The 11694-nt window shown below is 62.0% G+C and overlaps 1 protein-coding gene across 1 annotated transcript in view; it reads right to left on the bottom strand.

The window, feature by feature from the left end:
- Positions 1–11694, bottom strand: part of HTRA3 (HtrA serine peptidase 3) — a 42647-nt gene that overhangs the window by 30329 nt on the left and 624 nt on the right. The window contains exons 2-3 of the mRNA XM_025051838.1: positions 5868–6077; positions 4336–4404 (exon numbers count right to left, since the gene is read on the bottom strand). Of these exons, the coding sequence (XP_024907606.1) occupies positions 4336–4404; positions 5868–6077 (279 nt within the window). The remainder of the gene's footprint in view (positions 1–4335; positions 4405–5867; positions 6078–11694) is intronic.

The following is an 11694-nucleotide window of genomic DNA, read 5'->3' as shown; positions in this document are numbered from 1 at the left end:
GGCGGCGCAGGACGGGGCCTGCCTGGTCTGGTAGAAAGGGAGATGGACATGCTGGTGGCCCAGAGGGGTGAGCGAGGGACGTGGGGAGGGGGCGCCACCAGGGTGCAGGTCTCAGGCACTCCCAGAGTTCCTGCACCGGGCAGGTCCATGTCCAGGGTTCCAACGACCTGAGCTACAGCCTTCCGCCCCATAGAAACTGACCAGTCCGGACCCCTCCACTCACCCAGCCCGTCTCCAGTCCCTCCCCCTTCCCCTCCCGACCCCTCGCCCCAGGCCTCCTCAGCTGGGGCGCCCTCAGCACTTGGCGTGACAACTACAACAGGGTAGCACGGTATGCACTGCATGGACGTCCCCTCTGCTAGGGACAAACCCCTGACTCCCCCCTTGAGAGCCTGAAGCTTGCGCTCTCCCGGGCTCTGGACAGGCTGTCAGGGTGCGCAGCTCTGCCTGGGTCCCCCTCCCGTGAAAGGAGGGTGAATAGCCCCTTTGCTATCTCATAGCACTGTTGGGGAGACCCCACCGAGCAGATGCGGGGTGCCATGTTCGCCAGCACGTCGCACTTGGCACGCAGTCAGCATGCGGGACCTGGAAGCTGTTCCATTCTCTGGTCCCCACAGTCTCTGAAGGGCCCCTTCAGACCCAGCGTCCTGCCCCAAGGGGCCCGAACCTGGCGACAGGAATGTCAAGCCCGTGCGATGAGGGCTGTGGGGTCGGGGGAGCTGGCAGAACCCCCTTTGGAGGTGGACAGGGTAACGAGACTCAGGGGGCCTAGAAGAGGACACGCCAGGCCCTCGTCACCCCCTAGTCAGAGGTTCCGGAAGCAGACGCAGGGCAGGGCAGGGACTCAGGAGGGGAAGACACCTGCAGACCCGGAGCCCCTTGGCCTCCCGGTGAAGTCCCAGCGTCAGAACGATGTTTTTTAAGTGCCTGAAACAAACCTCACAGCATTACTAAGGGAAACCACGCGATCGAAATACACTCACTAAAACGACGGATAAATCCACGATGTGCACACCTTAGTAAAAGCACCTGGCCGGTGGGATAGCCCGGGGGCTCCCAAGCGGTGCGGATCGGGGAGCAGAAGGGCTTTTCGAGGTGCTCGTGGCACTGCAGGGTGGTGTGGAAACACCTGTGCTTTCCCTTGGTGACAGGTCAGAGGTGGACAGTGGCTCGACCTACCTCTCCACTGAAGAAAGTGCTGGGCTCCAGGGGAGGTGTTGGTGAGAATAAAGACGGTGATTCCATCCAAGTTTATGGACACCCAGGAGGTTAGACCCGCTGGCTCAGAGGAGGGAGAGGGAGCTGGGGCGGAGGTGGGGCCTGGAGGAGTGGGGAGGGGTGGGTCCCATCCCCAGTGAGGGCCCTGGGGTCCTTGAAGCACTGGGCACTGCCCGCAGAAGGATCAGACAGGCTCGTTGGAGGAAGTGGCTCAGACGGGAGAGACACGGGCGGGAGGAGCTGGGGGCTGGGCATGAGCACCCGCAGGGGCCCAGAGGGGCAGTGGGCAGGAGCGCGGACGGGCACTGGGGGATGGGGCATGAAGGGGGCCGAGGTTTCCTCTTCGACAAAGGGCAGTAGGACATGGATTTCTGCCTAGAAAAGCCGGAAGTGCATGTGCTTGGAAGATGTGGAGAGTTTCGCATGGAACGGTCTATGGAATGACCCAGAACGCCAGCTGTTGGGCTGGGCCTCCCCCAACACTGGCCAGGGGGCCTGGTTTGCATCTCCTGCAAAATAGGCAGGCTTAGGCCTGCAGGGCAGAGGCAGTGGCCCGCAGGTCCAGGACATCCTGGGGGGCTTCGTGATGCAGAGCAGACTCTTTAGGGGGACCCCATACCGGGGACACCCGTCCCAGCACGCCTGGCTTCTCGGGGCACAGACCAGCAGGGACCCGGGAAGGGGCAGAGCTCATGTCGTCTAGACCTTCCTTGCGTGGATGGGGAAGCAGCCTCAGCGACACGGGTGGGGGGCGGGCTGCTGCTGCAGGCGGAGCTTGCGTGCCTCCTCCGGTTTGCAGGTGGCACCTGCTGCTTCGTGGGCCCCCAGGCCACTGCGCTGCTCCGCACGTGTTATTAGACAGAGGAGTCGTGGCTCCTCAGAAGGAGGCTCTGGAAGGCGAAGGCCACAGCACACGGCAGCCTGGGACTCAGCTCTGGGTCTTTCTGCCAGTCAAGTCCAAGTTCTTCCCTTCAAAAGAACATGGCCCCCCAGCGGTCACTCGATCTGACCTTGACAACCACCTTGCCAAGGGGATATTGATTCCTTGTGCAGATGGGGAAACTGAGGCCCAGAGTGAAAGGGCACACGGTGGCTCCCCTTCTCCACCAGGAAGCGGTGGGGAATCCTGGGAGTTTCCTGTGTTCTTCCTGGACACGGGTGGACGTGGGTGGCCGGCGGGATCCCAGAGGCTGCAGCGAGCGTGGGCTGGCCTGATGCCCAGTGCGCTCTGCCCTCTGTCCAGTGAAAGGGAATCCTGTTCCAGAATCCACCCCCTGCCGCTCAGCTCAGCTCCTTCCTGCTGCCGACTCAGCAAAGACACCCTCAGGGGCTTCCGGGGGATCTGAGGTTTCCCAGAGCCCCGCCCGTCCTGTGGGTGAGCATCCCCGAAGTCCTAGCAAGGGCCCAGGTGACGCTTTAAGGAAGTGTCAGGACACACGGAACAGGAGGCGCATTGTCCTCAGGCCAGGCTCCCAGGTTAGGTCCTGCTAGTGTGCCCAGGCCCCGCACCGGGCCTCTCCCCTGCCATCCGAGTTCATTCTCCAGCAAACGCTGGGAGGCTTGTTTCACTTAGTTAATTTATCCTTCACTCCCCCTTCGTCCCCGCCCAAATATTTGAGACTCTTTACAAAGAAGAACAATAGAAAAAGGGCGGGAGAGAAAAAAAATGAAGCAAAACAGAGTGGCAGAAACGCAATGGGAGCCCAAGATGAGGTTAATGTGTAGACTCTCGTCATGAGACGGTACTTTATGGGCGTGCCCGCAAATTCGGCTCTGAGCTTCCTGGCAGCCAGGACAAAGAGGGAACCATGACGCCCATGTGATGAGAACACCTCATGGCTCCAAAGCAGCCTGACCCTCCCCCTTACTGAGAGGGGAGCTGGGTCCCCCAGGGAGCCTCGGAAACAGGGCGCTGCGGAATGTCCTGACACCCTGCACAGTGAGTCCCATGTAGCTCCCCACAGAATATTCCTCAATGGGGACCAGGGGCGAAACAGCCTAGGAATCCCACGAGAAGCTCTGTCAGTCGGCCGGCGATTCGGATTTTCCTAGGGGAGGTGAGAGCGAGCACCTCCGCAGTCCTGCCCGAGTGTGGTGGAATGATCTGGAAGCTAACTCAGAGGCAGGGGCCGGTGATACCGAGGCTGGCGGGAAGTGACGTGGCCTCACCCACTCACGCACGAGCATGCTGTCTCCACCCCTGTCCTGTCTGACACTTCACCCAAGGCAGGGAGCTCCGCCAACCTGTTCAAGGAAAAAATTCGGGTCAGCCGGGTGAGCTGTGCACACGACGCAGCAGGGCGAGGAGGTTCCAGAGGAGGACACAGGGCTGCGAAGACTGAGGGACTTCAGAACCACGTCGGCGAGGGCCCAGACTGAGGTACTTCAGAACCACGTCGGCGAGGGCCCAGACACTGTGCTCTGGGACCCTCTGACAAACTCGCTCGGGACCGAGGCGTTCTCCCCACGGCCTGGCACCGAAGGGTCCTGTGGGCTGCCCCCACGTGAACTCTGGCGCCAGAGGACCGGGCACCCTGGGCAAGCAGCAGAGCAGCAGTAGCCGGAGGCAGTGGTGCCACCTGCACACTCTGCCTCGTTTGTGAGCTCATGGGAAGTGCCCTCCAGGGAACACCCCAAAACTCTGGGGCAGAGAGGACACCTTGCTATCAGGAGTAACCAGGCTGCAGCCATGACATGACCCATAGCCTGAGCCCCTCGTGCCGATTCCGGTCCAGACGCAGCCCCTTGTGGAAGAGTGGGTCGGCATCTCGTTTCCAAGTGCGGTCAGGCTGGGCGTTGGCCACTGCTACAGTGACCTCTGCCCGGAGCTGGACAGCAGGGCTGCGCCCCTGTCCTCAGGTCACACTCTCCAGGCTCTGACCAGGCTCTGCCCTTTGACCCGGCCCTCGTCCAGGCCTGGGTTTCGCATCAGATGAGGTCATAGCTTACGTCACTTTGGGGACCTCGAGGACCAGCCCCAGCCACGCCTCGGTCTTGGATACAACTCGTTAACCAACATTCGTGGGTGACTCAGAGGGCGGGCCCTGCTCGGGGCGAGATTGGGGAGGGGGCCATTGGACACGCTGCCTGCAACCCTCCCCTTGGCACGAACCGTACTCGGAGGAAGTAAGGCCCCCTGAGAGGGGTTGTCCCTCTGTACCCCGTCCTCGCCCTGGCCGCTGGCCCCTGGGACAGAGGGAGAAGGACAAGCACAGCCCCAGGGTGCGCCGGGCACTGCTCCTGGGAGCCTGTGGCGTCGGCGCTGTCAGGACCTCCATCTGGCAGGTGGGGCGGCCCAAGCGCAGGGAGGGGGAGTCATGTGCCCCGGGGCACAGCACGGGACTGGGCCCTGCCCGAAGTCCGAGGCTCCCAGTACAGAGCTTGGGAGTGTGAGAGGCCCAGGGGGGCCACAAGGCAGGGGCCTGGGGCGACCGCCCGCGAGAAAACAGGGATTTCAGTCCTACAACCGGAAGGAACCAAGTTCTGCCAACACCCCTCAGACCTGGACGTGGCTTTGCCGAGCCTCCAGTCGGGGATGCGGCCGCCGGCACCTGGCGAGGCCCTGAGCTGGGACCAGCCACCGCGTGCTGGCTCTTGACCACAGAGACTGCGAGACGATGATGCGCGTTGTTTGAAGCCACTAGGTTCGCGATCACTCGCTATGGAGCACGGAAGACAAAGGCAGGAGCCGAGGGCTGAGTGAGAGCGGACAGGCTCTGAGGGGCAGAGGGAGCAAGGCGGAGGCAGCAGCGGGCAGCGGGGCGTGGGAAGGGGCCAGTGGCCTGGGGGCGTGAGCTTGGGGCACAGTCCCAGCACGGGGAGCCGGCCACGCCTGGAGCCCGCCTGCTACCCCGCCTGCCGCCTGCCTGCCCCCCACCTGCCCTTTCTGCAGCAAGAGGGGGGGAGGTTTGCTTTTGTTTTTGTTTTTAGGGTCCGGTGGGGATCCTGGTTATCCCATCTCTCAACACTGGGCTAGGAGAGTTTGCGTGACTTTCCCAAGGCCCCTAAGCCACTAGATAGTGGACCCAGGATTAGAAAACAGTTTATCCGACCCCAAAGCCCGTGCTGTCCCCAGCACCACACGCCGTTCCACGTCCGCTTTACGGAGGGGAGGCCGAGTGACGGCCGGGGGTGCCGCTGCCCGGTCTCGGCTGCATGTCAGGCACCAACCGTGTGTGTCTGACCATGATCGTTCCCTCTGGAGGAGGCACCGTCACCAATGCCCCCACCGTGCAGGCGAAGAAGGCGGGGCACAGAGAGGTTCAGGGACGAGCCGAGCAAGCCATGGACTGGGGACTGCAACCAGGCGGTGCCACCTGTGCCTCGAGTGCAAAGCCGCTTTGGAAGTGGCTGAGGCTGAGGCTCAGACCGGAGCCCAGACAAGGCTGGAGGGAGTGGGCAGTGGCCGGAGGGGCCAGCCGACTAGGGTGACGCAACCGGGGCCAGCAGCTGCGCGATGCTCTCTCGCACAAGACAACGGCCGTCAGCTCTGGGTGTCTGCAGCCCCAGCCCTTCTTGGAAATCAGCCGCACCCCGCCCCCTCCCCGACACGAGTTGGCCGTGAACCTTCTCCTGGACCGGAGCAGCCTCCCGCTCTGGGAGGGTACGTCCTGTCCAGCCAGGCGGCCAGCCGCACCCTCCTGGCTGACCGTGCAGCTGTCCTGGGGGCCGCTCGTCCTCGTCCTCTGAGGAGCCGCTGGTCTCAGCCTCTGGGGTCCCCTTCCGTCCTCTGCAGAGCTGGGGGGTCGATGCTCTGACACAGTCACCCTGGCCACCCAGGCTGTCAGGATCGGGCGGGCTGTCAGCAGTGATGGGGGGCGGTCCGAGCTGTGTCCCCAGGGTCCCGGGGTCCCGCTGGACTGCAGATGAGGCAAGGCGGAGGCCTCTCAGAATTGGGGTGGAGAGGCCGCCTGGTGGTCCTCTGGGGCTCCCCTCAAAGCTGTGACGCTGCTGATGGGGCACAGATCCCCCCCAGGCCCACCCCCAGCGGCCTGACACCTGCCGTCCCCTGGGTGCCTGCCATGCTCTGTGCCCAGGTGCGGTGTGGCCCCTGCAGCATCCCCGAGGGGCACCTACCAACCTCGTGTCACAGGGAAGGACATCGAGGCTCAGAGAGGTGGAGTGACTTGCCCAGGGCCACACAGCCGGCCCTGGCTTATCGGGGGGGGTGGGACTAGCGCACTCCGTCTGTGGGCAGCTGGCAGCCACATGACTCCTGCCAGGCTAGGCTCCCACGCGGCCTCGGCCGCTCAGCCTGGACTGGGGCGCCCCTCCCAGACCCCCCTGTGGCACTGTCCAGCTCGGCTGGCAGATCCTGCTACCCCTCTGGGTCTGCTCCCCATTTTCCCCGTCCTTGGTCCTTGATCATGAAACTCAGGTGAGACTGAACCCCAGCCATTCGGGATGAGCCCTGATCGGCATATCCCGCCCCCCTTCCTCAGTGACTGGTTTAGGGTGACTCCTTTAACCAGCGAGAGCCAGTTCCACACAAGGAGACCTTGGCTGGAGCTGTGTTTTCTTCCCTGGCCCAGACTCTGCCTCGGCGTGTGGACCAGGAAAGGCTGTGACCGGCAGCCCACGGATACCCTAAGGGGAGAGTCTGCCTGGAAACAGGCACCCGAGGAGTGGAGCCGAGAGGAGGGGGAAAGCAAGCCGGTCTCGAGCCTGGATCGGGCTGTGCCTGAAGCTGTTGGTTTCTCAGCTCTCGGTCAGCTGAGCCAGCAAATCCCCTGTAATGCCGAAGTCAATGTGGTCTGGGGTTCCACGGTGACTGCGACTTAGACTGTTGTACGGGGCCGTGCCCAGCCAGACCCTGACAGGAAACAGATTCACCAGGAGAACTCAGCACTGTAGGCATTCGCCATTTTTTTAAAGTGCCTACTACGTGCTGAGCATTGTCTCCTTTATGTCCACACAAGAAGGTCCGCATTTTACAGGCGAGGACCTGAGACAGAGGTGAAGGGACTCACCTAGACCACGTCACCGAGACGCGAATTCGGATCTATTTCCTCCGGAGCCTGCGTGGGTCCCTCTGCCCGGGTAGCCCCTCCCTGGGCCCTGCCTGTGCCTTGGAGCCCAGAGCCTGGCCACACTGGACATTGGAACTGGGGCGGCCACTGGGTGCACGTGCCGGGGAAGCATTTGTTTGGCACTGGGAGACCCTGCAGGAGGCGTGGGCGGTAAAGAACCAGCCCCCGACCTTGACCTCTCCGCCCGAATGGCAATCCTCGAGGACTACACACTTCCGGCCTCGCATCCCTGCAGACAGAGTCTGTATCTTAAACACACGACCCTCCAGACCCTCCCCTCCGTTCCCCTGCCCCAGCCCCGCTCCTTCCCCCATCAAGCCCCAGACTCTGCGTGGGCTTCGCACCCACATCCGGGTCCCTGTCCCCGGGCTCCTCCCCCGCCAAAGGACGTCCTCCTCCGTCCCTGCGGTCCCCACGGTCCCCAGGGTCCCCACGCCACACCCCGCTCTCGTACTGCCAGAAAGGGCTCCACCTTCAAAACCTTAGTTTCCAACACAGCCCTCACCTTGGATTTTAAAAATATAACGGCTTTGTGAAGACACAAGTCACATGCCGCACAAGTCACACTTTTCAAGCGCGTGGGTCGGCGATTTTTAGTACATTCACAGAGACGCGCAATTGTCACCTCAGTGGACTTGGGGATGTTTCGTCACCCCCATGGGAAGTGCCAGGCCCCCTAGTTATCGCTCCCTCCCCTCCTCCCATCCCTGAAACCGTGAGAATCCACTTCGGCCTCTATAGATTTGCCCATTCTAGACATTTCCTATAAATGGAAACTTTTTTGTTATTTTTTCCTTTTCTATTTTATTAATTAGAAAGGCACGTTTCCCACTAAAACACAGACATTCGTACTAAAAAAGGAAGGAAGGAAAAATCCCCACACCTGTGCGGGTCCCCGCGCCCAGGGAGCCCCTCTCTGGGTGTGCAGCCGAGCCGCGTGTCGTGGGTGGGGACGGGAGGATGGCCGGCCACCAGGGACGAGGTGGAAGCTGGGGATATGGAGGTCGCCCAGCGCCCTGCACGTGACCAGACCCTGGCGGCCGGGGGACACCTTGCCACGTGGTTCCGGACTCTTCCACCTTCCTAGAGGACGCTGGCTGGGCAGCGGGCCGACTGGTCCAGCGGGTCACGAACGGCTCCCACAGGAGGCAAACCCAAAGCCGCGCTGGTGGACGGACGTTTGTGTGACGGGCTTGGACTTCGGTGCTCGTGCGGGACTATGCTAGCCCTCATTCTCAAGCCCGCTAGCGTGCCCTCTTCACCAGGTCGTGGGGACCGCCGAAGACCGGCCAGGGGACGCTGATGGTGGCATGGACCTACCCACCCGCCAGCACTCAGCTTGTCCTGAAGGTCCCACACCCCTGGGAAGAGGGGAGGCAGGCCCTGGACAGCCAAGGGTGGCTCTCTGTGGCACGGTGTGGCCAGGGACACATGAGGCCGGAGACGTGAGTTCTGGCCAAGGGCGCCGGGCCCCAGAGAGGAGCTTGCACTTGATTCTGAGAGCAGTGGGGCCGCTGGGGGAGCAAGCCGGCCACGTCCCTGAAGGAGCTGGGAGAGGACAGCAGTCCCACCAGGGCCGGACCCCGTGGCGCCCAGCACGGTGCTTGGCCATTTGGCGGCACTTTGAGCCGCAGACCCGATGCCTTTTCACTGCTTGAGCGTGACATGCTGGCCGAGAGCCCCGCCCGGCGTGATGCGGGGGGTGGCGGGTGAGCCCGTGGCGTGGCCCCATCGGGCGTGGCGCGGGCGCCTGGAATTTCCCTGCACGGTGGACACGTGGCCGCTGTGGTTCCCTGAGCCAGGGTCCCCACCGTCACCCGTCCTCTCGGTGGCTTTGTGCAGACTCAGCACTTCTCCGATGGCTCCGGCCACAGCCAGCCTTGGTGACCGCAGCCCTGAGGCGCGCCCCCTTCCTGCACCCCTTCCGGGTGGGTCTGAGCAATGGATCCCAGCCTGGCCCCCGGCGTGCGGACCGGACTCAGCACCCTCGCCCTCTCCGTTTCCTGGGGCGCCCCCACCCCCAGTCTTCTACTTCGAGCCTTGCAGGCTCCTGCAGGGACATCTCTCGCCCTCCCATAGGCCTTTGCCCCTGCTCACCTCTCCCGTGGGGTGTGCTCTCCCTTCTCTCCACGAAGAACATTGGTCCTCAACTTAGGACCTGCTCCCCCCGCCCCCCCACTGTGTCAGGCGTCGCCCCTGGACTCGCTGCCCCGGGCTTCCCCCAAACACCCTACATGGCATGTGTCACCTGCATTTTCCAGGGCCACCACAGCCTGGACTAAAAAATCGGTGCCCTTGTCAAACTAAATCTGCATTTTGCTGATGCCTACCCCACTGCTAAAGCAGCCCCTCTCCCCACAACCCCTTCCCTGCCCCTCAGCGTTCCAGACATCGTCTCTGGGATGTCTCGGAGCTCAGGGACGAGCTGGATGTCCCATCTCGTCTCGTGAGGCCGAAGCCCAGTGCGCGGCGTGTTCACCGCACCTGAGACGAGAGATGGCAGGTGGAGCGGGCGGGGCGGGCGTGGGAACGGAGGGGCGGATGGCTCCTTCCCTGCTACATCTAAGAACCCCTATTTCCCTGCCCCAGCCCCCGCTGCCCCCACACGCTCCCCCAGACCGGTTCCTCGTTCCCTGCAGCCCTGAGCTCTGCAGTCCCAAGGCAGGAGCCCTCCAAGAAGGCACAGGAGTGGTTCCACCTGTCACCTGGCCACCTGGGGCTCTTCACTCCACGGAACAAATGGACAGAAATGGGGTCGCTCTACGAGCTGGGGTGTGCTCCTGATTCCCCAGGGGAGATCGGGGTGCTGCCACACAGCGAAGGCGGAGGGGACACATCTGCGGCCTGGGGGCTCTCTGTGGGGCTTCTTCCTGCCCACAGGCCCGATAATAAAAGTTAATGAAAACTTGTAGAAACTAAAAAAAAAAAAAAATAAGACCACCGAAAGCTCAGGCGCTCAGAAATAAAGGCTTAGGTCACCCATTAGCTACAGGAAGCCTGGGTGGGTGGTGGAAGATGGAAATTCTAAAAAAACTAGTCTGCGGCCAGCGGCGGACCGGAGAATCAGAGCCACTCGCATCTTTCGTTCTCTGCTCCCGACTTTATCGAGATGCAATCGACATGGAGCATTGTTACAGGGCGTCGATCTGACACTGTGTGCGTGCGCGTGTGTGTGCGTGTGCATATGTGTGTATGTGTGTGTGCAAGTGTGTGCATGTGCGTGTGTGCGCATGTGTGTATGTGTGTGCACATGCGTGTGTGCATGTGTGCACACGCGTGCGTGTGTGTGCGTGTCTGCACGTGTGCGCGTGTGCGCGCGTGTGCACGTACGCGTGTGTGCGTGCACATGTGAGTGTGTGCACATGCGTGTGTGTGCGCATGTGTGTGCGTGTGTGCGCGTGCGTGCGTGTGTGTGCGTGTTCGCATGCACATGTGTGTGCATGTGTGCGCGCGTGTGCGTGTTCACGTGCACATGTGTGCGCGTGTGCGCATGCGTGCACGTGCGCGTGCGCGTGTATGTGCGCGCGCATGCGTGTGTATGCGCACATTATCGAGATGCAATCGACATGGAGCATTGTTACAGCGCGTTGATCTGACACTGTGTGCGCGTGCGTGTGTGCGTGCGTGTGCGCGTGTGTGTATGCATGTGCGTGCGTGTGTGTGTGCGCGCGTGGGTGTGTATGTGTGCGCACATGCGTGTGTGCATGTGTGTGAGTGTGTGCGCGTACGCACGTGTGTGCGTGCACATGTGAGTGTGTGTGCGTGTGTGCACACGTGTGTGTGCGCGTATGTGTACGTGTGTGTGCATACACGTGTGTGTGAGCGTGTGCGTGCCTGTGTGTGCGTGTGCGTGTGAGTGTGTGCGCATGTGCACGTGTGCGCACGTACGCATGTGTGTGCGTGCACATGTGAGTGCGTGTGTGCGTGTGTGCACATGCATGTGTATGTGTGTGCGCGTGCACGTGTGTGCGTGTGAGTGTGTGTGTACTGCGACATGTTTGCCACCACAGTGTCACAACGCCTCCGTCAGGTCTCCTAACTACCATTTCTTCTTTGTGGTGGGAACATTTAAGATTTACGGTCTTAGCAAGTCCTACGATGTTATTACCGTGATCACCATGCCGTAATCACGGTCCTCTAATAGGAAATCTGGAGCCCTGAGCCAACATCTCCCCGCTCTCCCAGCCCCTGCTGACCACCAGTCTACGGTCTCTCTCCGTGAGTTCAGCCTTTTTAGATCCCCCACAGAAGCGATGTTGTAAGGTTTCTCTGTCTGACTCATGTCACTTAGCACAGTGTCCTTGACGTCCATCCATGTCGTTGCACATGCCCAATACCAGTGTTTCTGACCCATGTGCAGCCTCCCTAGTCACCTGCTCCTGGGCACGCCGCCGTGCCCTGGGTGGGTCACACCCCCAGGGACTCGGGGTTGGCCTTGCTAGGCCCC

This window comes from Pteropus alecto, unplaced genomic scaffold (assembly GCF_000325575.1).
Source record: "Pteropus alecto unplaced genomic scaffold, ASM32557v1 scaffold5, whole genome shotgun sequence".
In the NCBI taxonomy this organism is placed as follows: domain Eukaryota; kingdom Metazoa; phylum Chordata; class Mammalia; order Chiroptera; family Pteropodidae; genus Pteropus; species Pteropus alecto.
Note: the sequence above shows the minus strand (reverse complement) of the source record. Positions and strands in the feature narration are given on the sequence as shown.